Below are 27008 nucleotides of genomic sequence, written 5' to 3'. Positions count from 1 at the left end.
CGCTCTCTAGTACAGGGACCTGTTAGTGCTGTGTAACAGTCCTACTGAGCCCCGTTATCCGTTCCCTGTAACCCCTTCCTTGCCGCCCTCGCTCTCTAGTACAGGGACCTGTTAGTGCTGTGTAACAGTCCTACTGAGCCCCGTTATCCGTTCCCTGTAACCCCTTCCTTGCTGCCCTCGCTCTCTAGTACAGGGACCTGTTAGTGCTGTGTAACAGTCCTACTGAGCCCCGTTATCTGTTCCCTGTAACCCCTTCCTTGCTGCCCTCGCTCTCTAGTACAGGGACCTGTTAGTGCTGTGTAACAGTCCTACTGAGCCCCGTTATCCGTTCCCTGTAACCCCTTCCTTGCCGCCCTCGCTCTCTAGTACAGGGACCTGTTAGTGCTGTGTAATAGTCCTACTGAGCCCCGTTATCCATTCCCTGTAACCCCTTCCTTGCCGCCCTCGCTCTCTAGTACAGAGACCTGTTAGTGCTGTGTAACAGTCCTACTGAGCCCCGGTATCCGTTCCCTGTAACCCCTTCCTTGCCGCCCTCGCTCTCTAGTACAGGGACCTGTTAGTGCTGTGTAATAGTCCTACTGAGCCCCGTTATCTGTTCCCTGTAACCCCTTCCTTGCCGCCCTCGCTCCCTAGTACAGGGACCTGTTAGTGCTGTGTAATAGTCCTACTGAGCCCCGTTATCCGTTCCCTGTAACCCCTTCCTTGCCGTCCTCGCTCTCTAGTACAGGGACCTGTTAGTGCTGTGTAATAGTCCTACTGAGCCCCGGTATCCGTTCCCTGTAACCCCTTCCTTGCCGCCCTCGCTCTCTAGTACAGGGACCTGTTAGTGCTGTGTAATAGTCCTACTGAGCCCCGTTATCTGTTCCCTGTAACCCCTTCCTTGCCGCCCTCGCTCTCTAGTACAGGGACCTGTTAGTGCTGTGTAATAGTCCTACTGAGCCCTGTTATCCGTTCCCTGTAACCCCTTCCTTGCCGCCCTCGCTCTCTAGTACAGAGACCTGTTAGTGCTGTGTAATAGTCCTACTGAGCCCCGGTATCCGTTCCCTGTAACCCCTTCCTTGCCGCCCTCGCTCTCTAGTATAGAGACCTGTTAGTGCTGTGTAACAGTCCTACTGAGCCCCGTTATCTGTTCCCTGTAACCCCTTCCTTGCCGCCCTCGCTCTCTAGTACAGGGACCTGTTAGTGCTGTGCAACAGTCCTACTGACTCCTGTTATCCGTTCCCTGTAACCCCTTCCTTGCCACCCTCGCTCTCTAGTACAGGGACCAGTTAGTGCTGTGTAATAGTCCTACTGAGCCCCGTTATCCGTTCCCTGTAACCCCTTCCTTGCCGCCCTCGCTCTCTAGTACAGGGACCTGTTAGTGCTGTGTAATAGTCCTACTGAGCCCCGTTATCCGTTCCCTGTAACCCCTTCCTTGCTGCCTCGCTCTCTAGTACAGGGACCTGTTAGTGCTGTGTAATAGACCTACTGAGCCCCGTTATCCGTTCCCTGTAACCCCTTCCTTGCCGTCCTCGCTCTCTAGTACAGGGACCTGTTAGTGCTGTGTAATAGTCCTACTGAGCCCCGTTATCCGTTCCCTGTAACCCCTTCCTTGCCGTCCTCGCTCTCTAGTACAGGGACCTGTTAGTGCTGTGTAATAGTCCTACTGAGCCCCGTTATCCGTTCCCTGTAACCCCTTCCTTGCCGTCCTCGCTCTCTAGTACAGGGACCTGTTAGTGCTGTGTAATGGTCCTACTGAGCCCCGTTATCCGTTCCCTGTAACCCCTTCCTTGCCGCCCTCGCTCTCTAGTACAGGGACCTGTTAGTGTTGTGTAATAGTCCTACTGAGCCCCGTTATCCGTTCCCTGTAACCCCTTCCTTGCTGCCCTCGCTCTCTAGTACAGAGACCTGTTAGTGCTGTGTAATAGTCCTACTGAGCCCTGTTATCTGTTCCCTGTAACCCCTTCCTTGCCGCCCTCGCTCTCTAGTACAGGGACCTGTTAGTGCTGTGTAATAGTCCTACTGAGCCCCGTTATCCGTTCCCTGTAACCCCTTCCTTGCCGCCCTCGCTCTCTAGTACAGGGACCTGTTAGTGCTGTGTAATAGTCCTACTGAGCCCCGTTATCCGTTCCCTGTAACCCCTTCCTTGCCGCCCTCGCTCTCTAGTACAGGGACCTGTTAGTGCTGTGTAATAGTCCTACTGAGCCCCGTTATCCGTTCCCTGTAACCCCTTCCTTGCCACCCTCGCTCTCTAGTACAGGGACCTGTTAGTGCTGTGTAATAGTCCTACTGAGCCCCGTTATCTGTTCCCTGTAACCCCTTCCTTGCCGTCCTCGCTCTCTAGTACAGAGACCTGTTAGTGCTGTGTAATAGTCCTACTGAGCCCCGTTACCCGTTCCCTGTAACCCCTTCCTTGCCGCCCTCGCTCTCTAGTACAGCGACCTGTTAGTGCTGTGTAACAGTCCTACTAAGCCCCATTACCCGTTCCCTGCCACCCTCGCTCTCTAGCACGTGGGCAGAGGCAGTGTGGGTTGTGCCCCTGATACGAGCCCGGTCAAGCTGACGGTAATGCCATGCCCCATATTGTAGCTTCCAGTTCCACAGTCTGGACTCCCGCTGTAATTGTAGCCAAGCGCACCAATGCATACCATTTCATTTGCTTACTAATTTAATTAGGAAGCACCCATTTCAGTTAATTTGCTGGGGAAGATGGCTGCAGAGTCCTGGTGTGAACAGCTGTTCCCATCTCCCCCGATGAGCATTCTGGGCCCAGCAAATGGCTCCGCTCAGCCTTGTTTGGGAGAAAGAAGAGGATTTTATAGCCTCAAACGATGCTCTCAGTAAACACTTTACAGCTCTGTGCACGCTGGAGCGAGGATTAAACCCTTAGCAACGCGGCGGGCTGCAAATCTGCCACCATACGGCCGTCATTTTATCGCCATATTTCACAGCCGTAACGTTAATGGAACACACGTCTTTAACAGCTCCACTGAGCACGCTCAAATCATGCCTATGGTGGGGCCGCAAATCTTGTTTTTGAGCACAAAATAACTTGTTTAACCCTTCAGGAACCGGCATGGAAGTTTCACCAGTTCGGCGGACAAATTAAAGTAAAGCAGGAGGGGGGGTAATGGAGATGGGACTTCTGGTTTATGAGACGTTATTCTCCCTGAAGTTGCACCTGTGCACGTTGCCGCTTCTGGTTGGCCAAATCTGTAAGGGCATCGCCATGTAGGTGTACTTACCGCTCCCCTAACACCCCGCAACTTACTGTACAGGTACACTTCATATATGCTATTTAGATTTCAGTTGGAACACACCCCACCCAAATATAACTCTCTTCACATGTTACATCTGCCCCACCTGCAACCCAGCATGTTTTTTTTGTTTGTTTTTTTGCGTGCATTTTTTCTTTGCTAACAAAGTTAAATCAGACCCGTTGCGTTCGTAACTTTTCCTGCCGTCATTGCGTCCTGCATGGCCGTGATAATAAAGCGATGTATTTTTGCGTTGTGGAGGACAACAGGTCGTACAGGGGTAGCGAGCATCCTCCCCAGGAGTGGTGTAGGAGGTGGTCGCACTTAACAGGCGGTGAGTGTGGTGCTGAGCCAGCTCGCGTGAAAAGTCAGAGGGGCGCCTGACAGGGTGCAAACACCCCTAGAGGGGAGCGCAGCACAGGGAGGGAAGGGGCCAGCTGTGCATGTCACAGAATTAGGTCACAATGAATCAGGCGGCACAGACCAGGTGAAAGCAGCAGTTATGTCACATAAGGATCCAACGTGGTGCAGGTTTATACCGTTCCTGGTATCTGCTGTATGATCATCCTCTGGCCTTCAGGATATGAACGCAGCTGAGGAGAGACATCACTCATAAGGATTCTACTGTTAGAATGTTCTGTAAGACAGCAATGATGACCACTGTGCCCACTGCGCTGCCACAATGAGAGAGCAACCAAATCTATCATTACAGGAAGTTTGTCTATGTGAAATTGTTGCTCCTACTTTTGGGGTGAGAAAGGGCGAGATAGAAATCTTGGAGGTGGGAAGCGGTGAGTTACGGATCTTTGGGGTGGGAAGGGGGGGTTACAGATCTTTGGGGTGGGAAGGGGGGAGTTACAGATCTTTGGGGTGGGAAGGGGGGAGTTACAGATCTTTGGGGTGGGAAGGAACGAGTTACAGATCTTTGGGGTGGGAAGGGGCGAGTTAAAGATCTTTGGGGTGGGAAGGGGCGAGTTACGGATCTTTGGGGTGGGAAGGGGCGAGTTACGGATCTTTGAGGTGGGAAGGGGCGAGTTACGGATCTTTGGGGTGGGAAGGGGCGAGTTACGGATCTTTGGGCTGGGAAGGGGCGAGTTAAAGATCTTTGGGGTGGGAAGGGGCGAGTTACAGATCTTTGGGGTGGGAAGGGGTGAGTTACAGATCTTTGGGCTGGGAAGGGGCGAGTTAAAGATCTTTGGGGTGGGTATGGGGGAATTGCAGATCTTTGGGGTGGGAAGGGGCGAGTTACGGATCTTTGGGGTGGGAAGGGGCGAGTTACGGATCTTTGGGGTGGGAAGGGGTGAGTTACAGATCTTGGAGGTGGGAAGGGGCGAGTTACAGATCTTTGTTGTGGGAATGGGGGAATTGCAGATCTTTGGGGTGGGATGGGGCGAGTTACAGATCTTTGGGGTGGGAAGGGGTGAGTTACGGATCTTTGGGGTGGGAAGGGGTGAGTTACGGATCTTTGGGGTGGGAAGGGGGGGGGAGTTTCAGATCTCCTTCATTGCGTACATGGACAACCTGTGATTCGCTAGTTGTTGTGGATGGCAAGCATTCTGGGACTTCTAGTTCACCAAGAGCTGGCCTACATGTGCATTACCATCATTGTACTAATCCCGTATTATCTAGTCGGGTTTATTAGGTGTGGGAATGTTGTGGAACCTTCCTATACTGCAGCCCTTTTCTGCTGACTGCCCAGACGGTTCCTGCCATGGCCGGATGGTACGGCAGCATCAGACGGGTATACCCCTGTGTCACTTTGGGGATGTAGAAATCCTGTCCCCAGTACAAAGCACAAGAGGAGCAGCACAATTAGCTCAGTGAGTTACCGCCGGCCGCCCACTGCGCCGTGTAAGCATTGATGGCGGCTCCCCACTGTTTGTGACTTCAGGGCTGCATGAACAGAGCTGTATAAGGTAACTCAGCCAGGGCCCCTACTGAGAGGGATCGGCGTGGCTGGCTCCGTGCCACGCTGCTGTCTGTATAATCATCAGTGCTGTGTTCTATGGGGTGTCCCGACAGTTACATACTGTATCAGCCGCCATGTACATAGCAAGGGCAGCCTGACTAGCCCCTGGACGTCTTTGTGTCGGCATGTAGACAGTCACAATGTCAGGTAGGGTCAGGGGTACCCAGATGATAAGTAGACAGTCTCTAGTCAGTCGATAGGTGAACAGGTTGGCATTGACAGAAACCGACACAAGCAAAATGCCGAAGTGACAATGGTCGACACCTGAAAATGTCGACATGAGTTTTTCCAGATACTTTTATTTTTTGCATTTTTTATATATATGGAATGGAAATGAAGCGTGACGAGCGAAGGTGTCAGTGTTGACACCAACATTTCTTGAAAAACTCAAGTCGACCTTTTCATGTTTTGACCATTTCCTTGTCGATCTTTTGCTCGTGTCAACCTTTTTTGTCACTGTCGACTTTTTAATCCAGATTTGAGTTCAGGATAGGCTGCAGTTTGGGACGGCTTATGCTCCTATAGAGTTCCGGTTCTAGAAACATGTTGGGTAAATATGTTGAATGCCGACATTGCAGGTTTAGGCTGCACTTAGGGGGGAGTTAAGGTTAGGGCTCTAGAAAAATGTTGTCGACATGAAGGTGCTAAAGAAATGTTGACGTTCTGATTGTCCGTATAACTGATCACATCCGTTTTTATTGCATGGGGGTGGGGGCATACAGACAGGTAGCCGCGCTCATCCACTCCGCGCCAATCGCCGCATGCGACAATCTTGTGTATCTATAGATCGAGCCAGACTCGTTATTGCCATTGCTAGCGCGCCAAACGCAGAGGCGCTGGGGACTCTGGATTATTATATCTGGATGCCGCAAGGTGTACACAGCGCTGTGCAAGAATTGATCATCTTACGGTACCAAGTGGCTCCAGTCCTATTGAGGGCCCACCGTGGCCCCCGCAGCTGCTTGTCTGGCTCTGTGCCCTGTACGATTTGTGGGTGAGTATAACGGTGAATTTGAAGTGTTAACAGACGGGTTTGGTCGGTTTTGGGCATTTTGCCACCCTGGTGCCGCGAGGAATGCCAGATGCGTTTTCTGCTGGGAGAACTGCTGGTGCCGTCATTTGCATATTGATGGGAAATTGAAAATGAGATGCTGCGAAAGACGGCACCTTAATGCATTTATTTAACGAGCGGGTTCATCTGTCATAAGCAGAGGAAACAAAGGATACTTTGCACCTTCCCCGCCGGTGTCACTGTCCTCAGAGAGGAGAAGGAGGTTTCCCTGTCTACTGCCGAGGCCCAGTACATGGCTCTTACAAAACCCATTCATAGCCGCCTTGCTTCCCAAAGTAATTGCCCTCTCTGGCCAACTGGAATGCCCAGATGTCTGCCTCCTGCCTGTAATGCATTACTGGATGGCAGAGGTTGATATGTTTTAGGGACTGCTTGTTTCGCAGACATGGTAATCCGGAGCTTTATATACATTAATGCTCTTCTTTTACTGTTCCGCTAATGGCACGGATCAGGAACATAGAATTTGGACCCCCGGAAACTTTGCATTGGTTGGAATTAAGGGTTTCCAAGTTAGGCTTCAATTCATGTCTTCTGCAAGACTGCTGTAAACAGTGTTGGCGCTGGCGTCATGGTGACTTCCTCTGATGAAACAGACATTTATAATAGATGGCGAAACGCGTCATTACTGACTGTGCCTGTAACTGATGTTACTCATCGGTCTGTGCGCCCCTGTAACTGATGTCACTAATCGGTCTGTGCGCCCCTGTTACTAATGTTACTGATCGGTCTGTGCGCCCCTGTAACTGATGTTACTAATCGGTCTGTGCGCCCCTGTAACTGATGTTACTCATCGGTCTGTGCTCCCCTGTAACTGATGTTACTCATCGGTCTGTGCGCCCCTGTAACTGATGTCACTCATCGGTCTGTGCGCCCCTGTAACTGATGTTACTCATCGGTCTGTGCGCCCCTGTAACTAATGTTACTCATCGGTCTGTGCGCCCCTGTAACTGATGTTACTCATCGGTCTGTGCGCCCCTGTAACTGATGTCACTCATCGGTCTGTGCGCCCCTGTAACTGATGTCACTCATCGGTCTGTGCGCCCCTGTAACTAATGTTACTCATCGGTCTGTGCTCCCCTGTAACTGATGTTACTCATCGGTCTGTGCGCCCCTGTAACTGATGTTACCAATCGGTCTGTGCGCCCGTGTAACTAATGTTACCAATCGGTCTGTGCGCCCCTGTAACTGATGTTACCAATCGGTCTGTGCGCCCCTGTAACTGATGTCACTCATGGGTCTGTGCGCCCCTGTAACTGATGTTACTCATCGGTCTGTGCGCCCGTGTAACTAATGTTACCAATCGGTCTGTGCGCCCCTGTAACTAATGTTACCAATCGGTCTGTGCTCCCCTGTAACTGATGTCACTCATCGGTCTGTGCGCCCGTGTAACTGATGTTACTAATCAGTCTGTGCGCCCCTGTAACTGATGTTACTCATCGGTCTGTGCACCCCTGTAACTAATGTTACTCATCGGTCTGTGCGCCCCTGTAACCGATGTTACTCATCGGTCTGTGCGCCCCTGTAACTGATGTTACTCATCGGTCTGTGCGCCCCTGTAACTAATGTTACTCATCGGTCTGTGCGCCCCTGTAACTAATGTTACTCATCGGTCTGTGCGCCCCTGTAACTAATGTTACTCATCGGTCTGTGCACCCCTGTAACTAATGTTACTCATCGGTCTGTGCGCCCCTGTAACTAATGTTACTCACCGGTCTGTGCGCCCCTGCATCATCTTATTTGAAAACTGAGCGGATAGGACGCACAAGCAGCTTCTGCTAATTAAACTGCTATGTGGCATATTCTGTGTGTGACTGCCGCTGTATCTGCATACGAAATGCTACGTTACAGTGTTTTCCAGGAAAACACTGTAACCTTCCACCACTGATACACTGGAAGCACTTTATCTACTAAGAAGTATTTTTCTTCTTGTATCTAGAGGGTGTCAGGAGCCAAATGAGCCACTTCAGACTGCAGTAATAATACAACCCCACAATACGAGATTCCAGATATAAATGAGCACTGACCGCCAGGCCGCCTTACACCGGCCACCTATCCGGCAGTGCGGAGGGGAGTTAAAATAACATCCATTAACATCAAAGGAATATTGCCTCAGTGGCAAAATGATGACGATGACAAGGAGATCTGTTCGCATTGCTCAGACATAATGTTACAGCTATGACTGGTAACGTTACACGGAGCCCCAGAGCCGCCGATTCCTCCTGGCTGTACATGTGTCTGTTCCATACACAATGCGCCGGCTGTGCTTCCTGACAACTCAACTTTCTCTTGGCTTATTATACTGTACTGGCAAATGCATCTTATTACAGGTGACTAATTGTGGGTAACGCAGCCACCAGTGGGTGTTAGTCTGATGTATGGGTGTTACACGGGGAACCTTTGTATTGTACATAAATTAGCTGAGAATTCATTATGCAATGCTAAGGCGTACTACGCTAATGTGTGCCTGTCATTTCCCCACTGCGCTCTGCAGTAAGACTGGCACTTATTGGAGGGAGGAGCAGGGACTAAGTCGTTATTTTGTTTGGCTTTTAACTAGTTTATAATGTACAGGTCAGAATGAGTCTCTGCACCAGGTAGCTGTATCAGGAGCCAGTGATGTCACAGCAGCTGAAATGTATGCAAACTCTATTCGTAGATGTTGTTTACGTATTTGAGCGGAGCTTCCATAAGTAGAGGGGGTGTTTTACCTGCAAAAGTACAAGGTGTGCCCAAATGAGAAGGCGACTTTCGCTGGAATCCATCATGCATCCGACCGCGCAAAACAAGTTTCCAAAGCCGTTCACTGCACATGCGCAACTGGGAAAACCGCCACGCCATCTATCGGCACACACATTAACCCACTGCGGTTAGATACAACGCTGCTGCAGCAGCTGCAAGAATTGTTAAATCTTTAATATGACGCTGTGCGTTTGATCCCTTTTTCCAGTTATTTAGTATAAAAGTATCATATTTTGTAATATTATTTATAAACTGAAGTTGCTGAGAAGTTAGGTTTTCACAAAAAAAGAGTAATTGGGATGTTAAAGGGACACAATCATTACACCGCGCTGAGCACATGACCGATGGAGGGGTCATGTGACCATCTACATGTGTAACAGCATTAGTCAGACTGTAATGCAGTAGTACGATGTGTGCGACAGGTGTAACGTGGCTGCATTCCTGCTACCCCGCTACAGTACAGGCCTGGTCCACCGTTCTGACCCATGATACAGTACAGGCCTGGTACACCGCTCTCCTGGTTATATAACAATGAATCAGCTGGCACAGCGCTCGCTCTGTGTGTACATGTGAGTGTGTACCGTCTCTCAAGTGACTAAGTAAGGCTGTTAATGTTTTCTAAGAGTCTCTATATATAACCCAACAATCCCCAGTGTGACCGCAGCAGCAGCGGCCTGTTCTGCGTCCTTCGGACTCCCTGTCAACAGGTCCATACCCAGCGTGCGCACAAACACTGTAACTGTATCCCCATGCCCCCCTGGGTATCCTCATCATGCTGGAATGCCAAGTGGATGGGCACAGATGAGTGGCAGCTGGCTGCGTGTGCGTCAGACAGGAGAGGTTACAACTCAACCGTCGCCGGCTTAAACTTTTGTTGCTTCTGGTGTGGAACCTGTTATGCGTATTCCTGTGATCACATTCATCAGATACCCCAGGGGTTATTAGAACAAGGGAAGTATTATTTAATTAAGTAGTTACCCTTGATCAGATGGTGTCCCTGACCACGATGGTACAGGTTACGATCGACACATGGAAAAGTCAACATTACTCTTTCACAGTGTTTTTTTCTCATTTGTTGGAGTGTTTCATAAGAACGCATGTCGATCTTTTGTGTGTTGACGTAGACACTGTTGTCCTTTATAATCCATACCCAGTTGTTCTGCATCAAGGTAAAGGATTTGGCATATTAATCTTTGCATTTCAACTGAGAAAAATGCCTACAGCACATCGCTAACACAACCCACAGGGTCCAAGATTCGACCTCCTTACACAGCTTGCCCGATTCCGCCAATCTCGTCAGTGGTGATGTCACCCACAGTACTGCTCCAATAGGTTTTGGTGCTTGGTTTTGGCGATGGGATTGGGGTACAGTTTGACCACACAAGTGAGTGGTTGAAATGGAGGAGATGTGGTTATTTGGGGTGCCACCTAGCATTGGGGTTCCATCCAGCAGGAAGATGCTTCCAAATGGTCAGTTTCTTATATGGTAAAACAGGAAAGGGTTATTCTGTTCTCAGCCCCTATGCATTTCACTGTTATAGTGTTTCCATGTACGATTCCTTCATGGCCTCGTGGTTTGTATAGGAATGTGTATCACACACTAGCACAGTGATAGTGGCACCTGTACAGGTACGTGTGCCACTGTCACATGAGAGCGCAGGTGTGCATCACTTGTACAGGTATGTGTGCCACTGTCACATGAGAGCATCGGTCTGCACTGGCTGTACAGGTGTGATACCGCTCAGACAGGTATGTGTACCACTGTCACATGACAGCGCAGGTGTGCATCAGTCTGTACAGGTGTGATACCGCTCAGACAGGTACGTGTACCATGGTCACATGACAGCACAGGTGTGCATCAGGCTGTACAGGTGTGATACCGCTCAGACAGGTACGTGTACCATTGTCACATGACAGCACAGGTGTGCATCAGGATGTACAGGTGTGATACCGCTCAGACAGGTACGTGTACCATTGTCACATGAGAGCACAGGTGTGATACCGCTCAGACAGGTACGTGTGCTATTGTCACATGAGAGCACAGGTGTGATACCGCTCAGACAGGTACGTGTACCATTGTCACATGACAGCACAGGTGTGCATCAGGCTGTACAGGTGTGATACTGCTCAGACAGGTACGTGTACCATTGTCACATGACAGCACAGGTGTGATACCGCTCAGACAGGTACGTGTACCATTGTCACATGACAGCACAGGTGTGCATCAGTCTGCACTGGCTGTACAGGTGTGATACCACTCAGACAGGTACGTGTGCCATTGTCACATGACAGCACAGGTGTGCATCAGGATGTACAGGTGTGATACCGCTCAGACAGGTACGTGTACCACTGTCACATGACAGCACAGGTGTGCATCAGGATGTACAGGTGTGATACCGCTCAGACAGGTACGTGTACCACTGTCACATGACAGCACAGGTGTGCATCAGTCTGCACTGGCTGTACAGGTGTGATACCGCTCAGACAGGTACGTGTACCACTGTCACATGACAGCACAGGTGTGCATCAGGATGTACAGGTGTGATACCGCTCAGACAGGTACGTGTACCACTGTCACATGACAGCACAGGTGTGCATCAGTCTGCACTGGCTGTACAGGTGTGATACCGCTCAGACAGGTACGTGTACCATTGTCACATGACAGCACAGGTGTGCATCAGGCTGCACTGGCTGTACAGGTGTGATACCGCTCAGACAGGTACGTGTACCACAGGTGCATTGGATAGGAATGTGTATCACACACTAGCACAGTGATAGTGGCACCTGTACAGGTATGTGTGCCACTGTCACATGAGAGCGCAGGTGTGCATCACTTGTACAGGTATGTGTGCCACTGTCACATGAGAGCATCGGTCTGCACTGGCTGTACAGGTGTGATACCGCTCAGACAGGTATGTGTACCACTGTCACATGACAGCGCAGGTGTGCATCAGGCTGTACAGGTGTGATACCGCTCAGACAGGTATGTGTACCACTGTCACATGACAGCGCAGGTGTGCATCAGTCTGTACAGGTGTGATACCGCTCAGACAGGTACGTGTACCATTGACACATGAGAGCACAGGTGTGCATCAGTCTGTACAGGTGTGATACTGCTCAGACAGGTACGTGTACCATTGTCACATGACAGCACAGGTGTGATACCGCTCAGACAGGTACGTGTACCATTGTCACATGACAGCACAGGTGTGCATCAGTCTGCACTGGCTGTACAGGTGTGATACCACTCAGACAGGTACGTGTGCCATTGTCACATGACAGCACAGGTGTGCATCAGGATGTACAGGTGTGATACCGCTCAGACAGGTACGTGTACCACTGTCACATGACAGCACAGGTGTGCATCAGGATGTACAGGTGTGATACCGCTCAGACAGGTACGTGTACCACTGTCACATGACAGCACAGGTGTGCATCAGTCTGCACTGGCTGTACAGGTGTGATACCGCTCAGACAGGTACGTGTACCACTGTCACATGACAGCACAGGTGTGCATCAGGATGTACAGGTGTGATACCGCTCAGACAGGTACGTGTACCACTGTCACATGACAGCACAGGTGTGCATCAGGATGTACAGGTGTGATACCGCTCAGACAGGTACGTGTACCACTGTCACATGACAGCACAGGTGTGCATCAGTCTGCACTGGCTGTACAGGTGTGATACCGCTCAGACAGGTACGTGTACCATTGTCACATGACAGCACAGGTGTGCATCAGGCTGCACTGGCTGTACAGGTGTGATACCGCTCAGACAGGTACGTGTACCACAGGTGCATCAGGCTGTACAGGTGTGATACCGCTCAGACAGGTACGTGTACCATTGTCACATGACAGCACAGGTGTGCATCAGTCTGTACAGGTGTGATACCGCTCAGACAGGTACGTGTACCACTGTCACATGACAGCACAGGTGTGCATCAGGATGCACAGGTGTGATACCGCTCACAGGTACGTGTACCATTGTCACATGACAGCACAGGTGTGCATCAGTCTGTACAGGTGTGATACTGCTCAGACAGGTACGTGTGCCATTGTCACATGAGAGCACAGGTGTGCATCAGGATGTACAGGTGTGATACCGCTCAGACAGGTACGTGTACCATTGTCACATGACAGCACAGGTGTGCATCAGACTGCACTGGCTGTACAGGTGCATTATAATCTGATGCCAAGGATACACTGCCTGGCATTACCCTGGAAGGCTATGATATTTTGGGTATCCGGATGATAGGTCAACACCAAAAGATTGTCATGCGCTTGGTCAACATAGACAAAAAATCAACCCATGAAAAGGTCGACATAAATTTTTCATATTTTTCCCCTACATTACATCCACCTGGACTCCAACTGGGAACAGTAAAGGTTGTGAACCACCCGCTATACACTAGTTTCGGTTCAATTGTTCCTTAGATATAACTTTTTCCGATGTTGACCTTTTCCATGTCGATCTATTGATTATTGACCCTATGATATGGATGTATGATATGGATGTATGCTGACAATCAGGATGCTGGCGCCAAGATCCTGACTGACGACATTAGCGTCAGCCAGAATCCCGGACTACCACTTTGTGTCAAGGGAAGCTAGCCACGGTGCCCGCAGCATGGCGAGAGCGCCGAGCCTGTAAGAGGCCTCATTGCGCTCCCCCGGATTTCCCAGCGGGGGCGGGATCCCAACTGTTGGGAAATCATACTGACCCCCTTTGATTCACACCTGATATTCTGTACAGTGGCTCCTCTCTAATGGTCCGTCTCTCTCTTGTAGGTAAACCTCTTCAGATCAAGCCGAGACTGTGACCCGGTGCCAGGCGTGTTAGACCAGCTCGGGTGTACCCTCAGGTGCTGCCTTCCTCCCCCTGAGCAATTGTCTGGATGCAACTGTATTACGTCAGACTGACCAGCACTGTGTATCTGTGGGTAGCGCCTGATGTTACCAGCGCCTCTGTGCGGAACCTACGCACATCTCGTATTCCGAGGTTCTACAGATTTCTATTTCCTTTCTGGGCCAGAGATGCCGCCAGATCATTTTATTTCATACTTTGTAAGAAGAGAGTTTAATATTGATTTATATCTGATGTTTTTATCCCCCGGTGGGTTGGATGGCGCCTGCGGTTTTGGCATGGGGTACGGTCTCACAGGTCATGGGTTCAGCAGGCGAACAGCACAGAATTTAGTTAAGATCCCCTCGCCATGCCCCCATGGTTTATAGGGATGTCATTGATTTGTTGGGGTTTTGGGTGATGAGGGTTCTCCCATTTTCTTACGAGCCCCTGGCTCACTTTACACTCAGTATAACATTGTGTCCCTACAGACCCCTGTTGTTCCCCGAGTGAACTCAATGCATTTGGTTTCCCCCCCTAAGGGCTGCATCTAAGAGACTTGCTGATCACTGCCTTGGTTTCCAAGCTGTGAGGGGTAGAGACCACCTAATGTTAGTACATAGACCGCAGCAGCTAGAGGCGTTATCTCCGATCAGCTGTCGCCGATCCTGAAACCAAACCTGCCATTGTTTTTATATTACATGCTTTTATTTAACTATGTTCTGCCTGTGTGTTTTGGTTACTAACTCTGTGGTGATCACCGTTCAATAAAGTGCAGATTGTTTTCCATTGTGTTGTGTTTTATCTTCTTATACTGGTAACAGACGCACAGAGCAATAATGGGATTTCATCAGCAGCTGGATTGTGATTGGATGCAGACTCTGGGGTATATGGAAGAGGATCCAATTACCTGCAAGTGGTGGGAATTCTGCAGTATTGCGGATAAAGGTACTTGTGTATTATCTGGGCTCCCGATTTTATCATTGCATGCCACTACTTAAGGCATGCAATGCGATTTTTCATTGTAAAGACCCAATTTTTAATTGTATAGTCACCCATGGGTGATTTCATACCCCCACTATCCAACTACGCATGGAGCTGATTTTATATAGTGTGGCGAGTGCAGCGAGCCACCGAGCCCGAAGAGTGGCAAGCGCAGCGAGCCCCGTGAGGGGATGTGGATTACTTTACATGTATTCTCTCGGGGCTCGCCACGCTTCGGGCTCGGTGGCTCGCTGCGCTCGCGACACTATATAAAATCAACTCCATGCGTAGTTGGATAGTGGGAGTATGAAATCACCCATGGGTGACTATACAATTAAAAATTGGGTCTTTACAATGAAAAATCGCATTGCATGAATTGTATGCCACTATATTGCATGCGATGCGATGCAATGAAAAAATCGGGCGCCCAGATATTACACAAGTACCCTGATAAATTTACAGTGGCCATTTGCTGTTTCCCAGTCCTGTCAGTCTCACTCGCTTCCCAATGTGCCATATCATTGCCTTACTCCCTGCCCATTGTCACCACAGCGCCAGTCCTGTCAGTCTCACTCTCATCATTGCCTTACTCCCTGTCCATCATCACCACAGCACTGGTCCTGTCAGTCTCACTCTTATCCCCCATGTTTCCTATCATTGCCTTACTCCCTGTCCATCATCACCACAGCACTGGTCCTGTCAGTCTCACTCTTATCCCCCATGTTTCCTATCATTGCCTTACTCCCTGTCCATCATTACCACAGCACTGGTCCTATCAGTCTCACTCTCTTCCCCATGTTTCCTATCATTACCTTATTACCTGCCCTGCCCATTGTCACCACACTATAGGTCCTGTGTCATATCATTGTCTTACTCCCTGGCCATTGTCACCACAGCACTGATCCTGTCAGTCTCACTCTCTTCCCCATGTTTCCTATCATTACCTTAATCCCTGCCCTGCCCATTGTCACCACAGCGCTGGTCCTGTCAGTCTCACTCACTCTCTTCCCCATGTTTCCTATCATTGCCTTACTCACTGCCCATTGTCATCACAGCACTGGTACTGTCAGTCTCACTCACTCTCTTCCCCATGTTTCCTATCATTACCTTACTCCAGGGCTGGGCAACACCGGCCCTCCAGATGTTAATGAACTACACATCCCAGGATGCTTTGCATTAGTTTTGCTATGTGGTCATGCTGAAACTGATGCAAGGCATGCTGGGATGTGTAGTTCATCAACATCTGGAGGGCCGGTGTTGCCCAGCCCTGCCTTACTCCCTGCCATGCCCATTGTCACCACACTATAGGTCCTGTGTCATATCATTGCCTTACTCCCTGCCCATTGTCACCACAGCACATATCCTGTCAGTCTCACTCTCTTCCCCATGTTTCCTATCATTACTTTACTCCCTGCCCATTGTCACCACAGCACTGATCCTGTCAGTCTAAATCAAAGTGAATCCCAGGATTGGAAACAATGGCCCGGGATTGGCTATCCTAGAAATAACATAGTCCTCTAATCATTCAGAAGTACAATTACCACTGTGTGTCCTGCTAATAATATCCTGCCGGGCGCAGAGCGATGCTTACAGAGAGGTGCATCACCCGCAGACTGTGAGAAAGAGACTGTGGGGTTAATTGGGTTATACAATGGGATTAAAGAGCTAATTACAGAGAAAGCAGGAACATGCTAATTGCTTCAAATTAAAGGCAGCCAGCATCCCATGCAATTTACCCCCGGCGTCTCTGGGCAGCTGACAGCTTCCAAGCTGTGTCTAAGGGACGTTACAAGGAGCCCGGAGAACAGGTGCTGCGGTGTCCCCACTCACCTGTGTCTGACAGGTGCCCACCTAGCAGCACCCCTTCTGCTGTCGGACGCGCCACGCAGAGCTTTGTGCTCTGTGACCTGGCAGAATTGCTCAGACCTATCTTAGCTGCCAGTTACTGGCGTATCCTGTATATCATAATAACTCAGGGCAAACAGAAGGTTGACGCAAGCAATAGGTCTACATGGAAAAGGTTGACATGCAGTTTTTAGAAACTATAGCAATATTAGGCGCAACAATTTAATAAAAAATTTCAATGGACCACAGCTGTGGTTAATTAGGCTGCGCCCAAAAAGAATCCCGGAGACTCCTGGTAAAAAGAAATAAAATCAACTGAGAGAGCGCACTGTATTGATCTCCAATTATTTATTAAAATAATGAATATTAAATTTAATAAGCAACAAAACACATAGAATTAATTATAATTAAAACCATTTAAACATAGTCCATGATTGGATGTATAATCAGAAGGAGATTAGAGTCATGAATATATTCCTGAATGCTCTTACCCACTCGGCCGGTAGATGGTCAAACCTGAATCCTTGCGGGGAGCTGCTGGTTATATGGAGGTGTGCAATGATGAAATATGGTAAAGGTGAGTAATGATTGAAGCAAAAGATGAAGCTGTTTTGGAGATAACCTTGTCCAAACGAACACTGCTGGAAAGTCAATCACTGTGTTCTATAGAATGGGAAACAGACAGGCTTTGATGATATTCGGTAACAAAAAAAGGAAAGGTGGGAGGTGCGCTTCTAACAGGCAGCTGGTACTGGGGTTGTCAGCCCCTAAATAGATATAGCAAAAAAGAAAGGGTGTGTACCAGCGCTGGCTGCACAGTAATAAGTTGAACGTTTTTTTCTAAATATATATGGTTTATTACAGCATAAAAATTAATAGTGTATATAAATAATAATGAAAAAGCTATAAAAATACATAGTTAAAACATGGAATTCCATATAATTAGTTCTGAATGAATTGGAGCATATTACCACAACGTTTCCAATAGGTGGGTTTTAGTTGTAGTATCCAGTCCTTTAAAGCGACAGATGATTGACCAGGTGGCCAACAGTCCAAATGGAGTATGGTGGATATGAATGATGGTACAGTGATCCACAGTCCCAAATGGTAGGTGAGGGTGTACCTGGATGAACCAACTGTTCAATGGGGTCACCTCGGATATCCTCCTGATAAGGATGGGTGTTGTAAAGAATGTAATCCAAAAAGCCCCACAGTTGGACGCAACAATAATATAAAGTGGTATATGCTCTACAATGAGGGCTCAACGCGTTTCCCTGGAGCAATGCCTCCAGTTTCTTCAGTAGCAAGATGATGATTGATGATAATCAGTTCAGAGTTCCCAAACTTTACGCGTTTCTCGGTCCTAGTGTCTGACCGTTTCCTCAGAAGATAAGGGAATGGTGGCGGCTTGCTTGGTTAAAAAGGTGGGTTCACCAATCATTGTGAGGCATTAATGAGAGCACGCCTGTGTTACTAGAACACCTTTCAGGATGGTGATGGAAAGAGTCACTAAAGTTTTTGCTCATTGACTTCACAATTACTTTTCTCAGCTGGGTATAAATAAAACATCAATTGTATCACAATCTAGTTAAAAAAAAACAGTCGGCATCATTGAAGGTTGATTAATTTTCTCATAATAATAAACATTATTTTAGTTGGTATTCATTATCAATATCAAATGGTAACTTCCAATATTCTAAAAACTAACCATTTGTTTACATATAGGGCCTATGGCTCAGAGGTAGAGACAGACCCTGAAACATCCACATACATCTGTCATAGGTTCAATTCTCATTACAGAGCTTCTAGTCCAAACTTTACATTTTAACAATTTAATATTATAATTATAACAATATTAATAATTCTTTAAATTTGTATTTATATTTATATCACACTGTAGCTTCAAATATTCAGAAAACTGACCATTTATATATGTATAAAGCCTCTGGCTCAGAGATAGGGAGACGGACTATATTACATCCTCACACGCTTGTCGTGGGTTCAACTCCCACTCCGGAACTCCTGATTTAGAATTTGAACTTTTAATATTATGATTATTTTTCATTTTTAGCATATTTGTAACTTTCCCTGAGTCTGTCTTAAGAAGTGACAGCTATGATGGTCAGTTTCTCTTTATCTTGATTTCCAAATATATGTGTAGGTACTTGTGTATTATCACTGCGCCCAAGTTTCTTACGTACGGCACCGTAGGAAAATCGCATCGCATTGCATGGGTCATTGTAACGGCCGTGCGATGCGATCTGATTTTCCTATGTGAATAGGATTTTCCTATATGAATACATTATTCAGTGCTCTTTTATTTATATTGTATAGGGTGTATAATGCCATTAGGTATACAATAAGGACATAGGGCGATATGTACTAAAGGTAAAATGCGGTAAACCGCATTTTCCTATGTACTATTACACGACCGCCACGTCACCGCAGTGTAGGGTATCGCCACCTTTGGGTGGCGATACCCTATAGAAGCCTACGGGCTTCTTTTCGCCGCCCGACGCCTCCGCCGAAAAACCCACCGACCCCCCCTCCCTCTCTTACCTGGACCCGGAAGGTAACACCTTCCTCCCCCTAGTGACGCAGCCGGACGTCCTTCCGGCTGCAGGGGGGAGGAGGAGGTGCCGGGGACAGCTTACTTAGCTGTCCCCGGTGTGAGGGATGCAGAAGGGGGCAGAGAGGTGACGGAGACCCCCCGCACACCACATTCCAGGTATCGTGGGGGGCCTCTGTCACCACATCGCGATGCCAGCCGCATATGTTAGTACATATGCGGCGGCATCGCGGCGGGGGGGCCGCGATGGGCGGCGATGTATTTTAATATATCCCGCCCATACAATGAGGTTTTCGGCACCCCCCACTATCCACGCCACCCCGAAGCGTGGCAAGTGGCGGAACGCGTCCTCTGACCTTTTCATACCCGTACTATCCACGTTGGCGTGGAGTTGACTTTATATAGTGTGGCGAGCCACCGAGCCCGAAGCGTGGCGAGCGGATGCGGATTACTTTACATGTATTTTGCTTCCCCTCGCGGGGCTCACCGCGCTTTGGGCTTTTTTATTCAAGTTTACAAGATAGCAAAAATATATAGAGACTAATCTCAAATATGCTAATGAGAATAATATTTACAGTTAGAGAAATACTGTATATTCGTAGATTTCATGCTAGTATTCAGAAGACTTGATCCATACATATAAAACATTACCCATAGTGCAAATCTTCTGTGCCATTGCAGAAGCTGTAACATTCATCAACAAGATAAAATCTCAGTACTGAAAAGGACATAAAGGAAAGGAAGAGACGGAAGGGACCCAATGCAAACAATATTATTGAAACTCCTAAACATTATTAAGCTCAATATTGTCATTGAGACCTGCTGGAAACCGAGTACCCAATGAGAAGATCCAGTAAGCTTCCTGAGCGCATAGCCTATCGAAACGATCGCCCCCTCTAAAGGTGAGTGCTATATGTTCTACGCCAGGGGTCTTCAACCTTTAAGACAGCGTGGGCCACCTAAAAAAATACAGTGAAGCCCGAGGGCCACTAAAATCGCCTACGGAATTTCGGACAGCCCCATAGAATCACAGCTCCCCTATAACATCAGCACAGTCCTTCATAGATAGTTGGCACAGCCGCCCATACTCAGCACAGAACCCCACACACACACACACACACCCTAATAGTTATCAGCAGCCAATTTGGGTTCCAGTGCAAACAGTAAAATCTGTGGGCCCCCCCCCCCCCATATATAATTTGATATTGAATAAATTGCACGAAGGCTGCACAATGAAATATAAACAATTAAGGCCCACACAGTGAAATAGTATGCCTCACAGATCAAACCCAAACAACGAAAGGCTACTTAAATCAATATACACTGTTACACTGTTTATCCGTTATGCCCATTACACATTGTGCATCACACCATAGTGTCCATTAGACATTATGCCACACACCATAATACCTGTTGTACATTATGTCATACACCATAATGCCCATTACACATTATGCCGCACCGTGATGCCCATTACACATTAATCCACACAAAATTATGCCCATTGCACATTATGCCCCACACTGATGCCCATTATGCCACAGACCATAATGCCAGCAGTACTCCTGCTTATACATATGATGCCCCAGCAGTGCCCCTCACCTAATGCCCCAGCATTGCCCCTCACACACAATGCCCCAGCAGTGCCCCTCACACACAATGCCCCAGCAGTGCCCCTCACACACAATGCCCCAGCAGTGCCCCTCACACACAATGCCCCAGCAGTGCCCCTCACACAATGCCCCAGCAGTGCCCCTCACACAATGCCCCAGCAGTGCCCCTCACACACAATGCCCCAGCAGTGCCCCTCACACACAATGCCCCAGCAGTGCCCCTCACACACAATGCCCCAGCAGTGCCCCTCACACACAATGCCCCCAGTAATGCCCCACACACAATGCCCCCAGTAATGCCTGCAGCTTTGCCAGGTCCCCTGCTCCCGCCAGATGTACCTCCTCATCCTGCAGCTTTGACTGGTAACCTGCTTCCACCATCCATGCCTCCTCCTGCAGTTTCGCCGGGTCCCCTCCGCCAGCTGTGCCTCCTCCTCCTGCAGTTCCAGTGCCGGGTCCCCTGCTCCCACTAGCTGCGTCTCCTCCTCCCGAAGCTTCGCCGGGTCCCAACTCCCCAGCTCGTGACCAGACGTGCCTCCTCCTCCCTCAGCCGCACTGGATCCACTCCTCTGCCCTGCCTGCAGCCAATGGAAATTGGGTAGGCGGCACCCAAGGGGACTCCATTACACTGCCTCCCTCGGCAGCATTTTCTTTTACTTAAAAAAAAAAAAATCCTGTGCATGGCGGGCAGGGGGCCACTGAGATCGTGGCCCGCGGGCCATGGGTTGAAGACCCCTGTTCTACGCCTTGAACTCTTAAAGCTCCAAGGTCACCATTTATGTTGTGTTTGGACAGGGTATGATTAAAGACACCTTTCATTATATTTCTACGATGTTCGAGAAATCTAGTGTTTGAGGATGAATAGTACGACCTACATATTGCGATCCACAGTCACAAGTTATTAGATAAATAACATATTTGGTTTGGCAATCTATATGGTTTCTGATGTCAAAAGTGGTCCCCAAATGTGTAGATTGGAATAGGTTATTAGGCTCCTTAATATGATTTTGATATAATATGAACATTTTTTGCACCTATAACATCCTTTCTTGTCCTTTTCCTTCAGTAGGGTTGTCCCAACTGGGTTCTCATTTTTATAGTGGCTGGGTGACAGAATGTCTCTTAGAGTTTGATTCTTTTTGAAAATAATTCTGGGTTCTTCCAAATATGGGGCTAGAATATTATCGTTTAGTTATTTTTAATAATTTCTCTCACTTCTTCTGAATGCATATTGAACATAGATATAAAAAGAGGATTATCCTCAAAGGTAGGTCTTGAATCTATTTTGGGATTCAGAAGTAGCCTTCTATCGATCTTTGAACTTTCTACTAATGCTTTATCCAAAAGCCGTTTGGGATAACCTTGTCCTAGAAAGTCCTTTGTCATGTCTTTTGCCTGTTGCTTAAATAGGGATTCCTCTGAGCCGTTTCTTTTAATTCTACAGTATTGATTTTTCGGAATATTGTTTATCCATGGTTTAAAATGACAACTGTGATCATTTAAATATCTAGCAATGGAACAGAGATAGGATTATGTGCGCCTAGGCTGCCTATGGTGGGAAAAAAACAAAGGAGGGGGTGACCCTATAAACCCCAAAAAACAAGCAAAAAGACAGAAAATAGAAAATTCCCTCCACTGGCGCCTATATGTGGTTCTAAATAACGTTCCTATATCAACTGGAACGGTCCTCTTCTCCACAAACTGACATGCATAAAGGATAGTGCGTAGTCCTACGTTACTTTTTATGTGGTAACGTCTCCTCTTCTCCTAGATCGACTACTTATATCGTATCAGGAGAGAAACCAGGTCTCAAATCCAAATCAGAGCTTTCACTCGATCCAGTTGAAGTCCCAAAAGAAAATAGAAAAGGGGCATATGGTGCAATACCACCTTTTATTGGATAAAAAACAACAATGTATATGACACATACAAAAATAAAAATAGAAATGGCTAATTACCAGATCGGATAGAGAGACTGAATGAACAGCTCTCATAAGCGCATGTAAACAAAGGATAATGGCCCGGAATCCGTCACCCGATGTCGGCTCCAATCAGTATTCAAAACCAGATCCAGTTCAGTCTGAAATCAACACCAAAGAACTTCTATCCAAGGGGCGACCAGGAAAAGAAGGCTGATGCTCCAGGGTGCAGTGATTCAGGACAATTTTGGAACCACTGGGTTAGAGGGGTACTGTGCCCGCTATCCTGAGGGCCGACCTGCTGGGATGGCAACCACTGTAAGACTGCCAGGTCCCCAAAGAGTCACACGACTTCTCTGCTGGAAAGGCTGGCACATCATGCTGTAACGCCACCATTACTGCACCCGATACTGTGCTAACTCCTGCCTCTTTTACTTTTCTATTCAGGAACATGGTACGGCAGTACCAGGCCGCCATAATGCTTTCTTTGTTCTCTCTCTGGGTGTCAGATCCTCCTACTGCGCTTAGTTGCAGGCTTGCGGTTCACTGTTGGCGGTACACTACACCCAACTGGATAATTGTTTCCAAGCCCGCCATACAATAAGCCAGGCTGGGTTACTGGGATTTCAGCAACTTTGAGCTGTCAAAGAGCAATTGATGGTTTAAGGTTACCAAACTCTGCCATTACAGTCCAGGTTTTCAGGATATCCATGCTTGAGGACAGTATCTGAGTCTTCTTGTATTTAATCATCTGGTTCAATGCAGGACTATCCTTAGGATTGGGACTATCGGTGGAGTTTGGGAACCCCTGCAAAGGCTCTCCGCTCCAGTCCTCAATAAACAGCAGAACGGCAGAAGTCCTCAGAACGTGGCCTGTTGGGATGTAATAGATGATGATGCTGGTGGGTACAGGTCAGAGGTCAGTGTTATGGAGGGGAGGGACTGCAATGGAGGAGAGACAAGAGACCATCCAACCTGAAACCACCCAAGGAAGCGAATTTGGCCCGCTATGAGCAGGTTTGAATAACCCCTTTTGTGTCTGGAACAAACCTAGTTGCAATGCAGGGAATAGTATACATTGATATTGTTTCTGTGCAGAGTCAATACTGGCTGCTTTTGCGTGCACCCCACAGATGTTAGCTTTATTTTTACACTCCAGTTTAGATTTCAATTTGAACACACCCCCTCCCAAATCTAACTCTGCACATGGTGCATCCTCCCCACCTGCAGCGCAGCATGGTGTTACCCAGGCGCAGAGTTACATCTGCCCCACCTGCAGCGCAGCACGTGTTACCCAGTTGCTTGCTTTATTTTTGCTGTACTTCCAAACATGAACCAGGCCCACAGGGTTATGTTGCAGAAAGATTTAGTTGATTGGAAAGATGTCAACCATAGACACCACAGGCAAGATGCTAGCGACGGGGACAGGTGTGGTACGTCAGGCGTGGTCTGAGCACCGCGTGTTACCAGATCTAACACAAAGCACTGCATGCCATGCATGGGAAGAACCAAGGGGTTAACGCAAACTATTATCTGCTGCTAGATTTACACACTAAAAGCCCAAGAAAATCAATACAGAGTATGGATCATTGATTGTTTGAAAGAGTTGTAAATGCTGCAGTCCGACATCAGCATCTCATTGTGACATGCACCATAGCTTCGCCGGTGATGGATCGCTCTGTCCGTTAGCTATCTGCCTGTTCTGGGTGTAATGCGCATTTCACGAGTGCTGTGTTAGCCTTCCTGCCCGCGCTGCTGCAGAGCGCCATTATCTGCTGCGCTATTGGGAACATCCGTCACTGATGGCCGCTGAGACGTTGCTTAACATGACTTTAACGTGTGTGCAAAATCGTTATTGCTAAACGGCTGTAGCTGAATCGGGCACGGTGCGATATGTCCTGGTATGTGTGTCCCAGGGACTCTGGGGGATTACCCAGCATTCCATAGGACGATATGGGCAAGTCTTATGTCCCTAATGCCTACAAGATTCTGGCACCGGTGTCCGGAACCGTTGTGCAGCGCTGCTAACCTGTGCGCTGCTGTGCCTTGCCTTGGATTTCATGTACGCTCCCATGTGCTATGAACTGCCGATGTTGTCACTGTCATCGCTGCACCCTATGCTCCTGAGTGTGTTCCTCGTGAAATTACCACCATGCTACATATGCAGGGTGCTGCCATGGCACTTTGATCAGCTGACTACTATTCTTCCAATGGCAGTCTCAGCAGTAGTCACCTGATTCTGCTGAACCTTAGTTCTCCAATCCCAGGCATTGCAGCAATCATCTGACTCACTCCTCCAATCACAGCACTACAGGGGGGATATAAGTCCTGCTCTGACAGTCTGCAATTGTCTGAGCTACTGTGTGGAAGCACTCAGGCTGTCCATCGGTGTCAGGCGATACCCTTTTCTATTGGATCACGTCCGACACACAGCGTCATCAGTTCCAGCCCCATAGCCACACCATCCGTTCCAGTTGTTATGCCATCGGATTAAGTACATTAGTCTCTATCTTTGTACACTGACATCTATACAGGAAAACCCAAGCAGAGGGCCGTGACTTGCCCACCGGCACAGCAAAAACTATATCCCTTAGGTGTGGTCCTTGGAGAAGACCTCGAGCAGGTTTAGACTCTGCACCTTTTTCTTGAGCATTAGATATGGTAATAGTAATTCCTGTACCACTTCTTGCATTGTCTAGCACACAGGTTCTCCAACAACTCGGTCCTCAGACCCCACACAGTGCACGTTTCCCAGGTCTCCTGAAATAATTAGCTCCACCTGTGGATCTTTTAAAATGTGTCAATGAGTAATCTGTGCACCTGCCTGGTGATCTGGAAACCGTGAACTGTGTGGGGTCCTGAGGACCGAGTTTAAGCCTCCAAGCGGCCCGTTTTTCATTAACTATTGATGGCTAATTCCCCCAAAACGCCCATTTAGGTTAGCCGCAAATATTAAGGAATGTATCTAGGAGGGCCGGCAGCAGGATTCTCTGATCCCTCCTGGCCCTAGGTTACTATGGGGGGTGAAATGCTACCCAATGTCAGGTCACCATTCTGAGATGACAGTAGCCCATTGTAGACTATGGGCTACTTACGGCACTGTCGTCGGGGCCCGTTACAGCAGATCACAGGGAACGGCTCCTTTTGGGAGCCCCTGTCCATGCGTCTGCAGAGACATCCATCCATGTGATAGGATCGCCTCTTGGCATGTGATCCTGAACGGTAGACCCCGCCCAGATCGTGTTGTATATGCGATCCTATAATAAATGGGGCCCTAGTTCAGATACTTTCAGCTAAATTTACTGAAGCTTCTAAAAATTAAAAGAGGTGATGTTGTTCGTAGCAACCAATTAGATTATATCATTCCTCTATTGCATCCTTGGAAAACAAACATATAGACGGGGGGGGGGGGGGCACACGGACCCATGACCCTCTGTCATTTCTGCCTTTATTTATTTTTTCTCAGAGATCATCAGCACTACTGCCGTCTCTGTCGAGTTTGCTAGAGGGGCACTAGGACCCACCCAGAGTACCGGGACCCGAATCCATCTAAAACCTGGATCGGATCCAACTTTACCACCTCACAATGGATGAAGGGGTTTCCGAATGTATAACCGGACAAACACACAAGCAGGGCAATGAATTTAATATAGAAGATACTGCAGTCTGGCAGCAATGTTGGCCTGTGGTCAGCGGGATGTGTGAGTGTAGAACATATGTAACATTATAGGAGGACTGCGTAGATGGAAGGTTATTATATCTTATGGATAACACCTAGATCCAGGTAGTATGCGTTAGTATAATATCTATGTCCATTTATTGTTTGTCTTGAGTCCAGCAATCTCCCTTAGCTACTATCTGCATGGAAATGTTTTACACTGTTTCTTTAATTTGGTATTATCACTTTGTATCTTACACCACTGTAATAGAGATCATCTACAGTGCACAGACCCCTCTCTGAGGTCAGACCATCCACCTGTAGATCTGCTGTCACTTGCTCCTGTCTGAGGGTCCTCTGGTCACACAGACCCCTCTCTGAGGTCAGACCATCCACCTGTAGCTCTGCTGTCACTTGCTCCTGTCTGGGGGTCCCCTGGTCACACAGACCCATCTCTAAGATCTGTCCGTCCACCTGTAGCTCTGCTGTCACTTGCTCCTGTCTGGGGGTCCCCTGGTCACACAGACCCATCTCTAAGATCTGTCCATCCACTTGTAGCT

The 27008-nt window shown here is 48.3% G+C and overlaps 1 protein-coding gene across 1 annotated transcript in view; it reads left to right on the top strand.

Moving 5' to 3' along the window:
• ZC3H3 (zinc finger CCCH-type containing 3) overlaps positions 1–14649 on the top strand; it is a 194309-nt gene extending 179660 nt beyond the window's left edge. The window contains exon 12 of the mRNA XM_083144927.1: positions 13806–14649. Coding sequence (XP_083001053.1) covers positions 13806–13837 — 32 coding nt within the window. The 3' untranslated portion in view covers positions 13838–14649. The remainder of the gene's footprint in view (positions 1–13805) is intronic.
• Positions 14650–27008: the final 12359 nt, after the last annotated feature.

This window comes from Crinia signifera, chromosome 5, assembly GCF_055691185.1.
Source record: "Crinia signifera chromosome 5, ASM5569118v1, whole genome shotgun sequence".
In the NCBI taxonomy this organism is placed as follows: Eukaryota; Metazoa; Chordata; class Amphibia; order Anura; family Myobatrachidae; genus Crinia; species Crinia signifera.
Note: the sequence above shows the minus strand (reverse complement) of the source record. Positions and strands in the feature narration are given on the sequence as shown.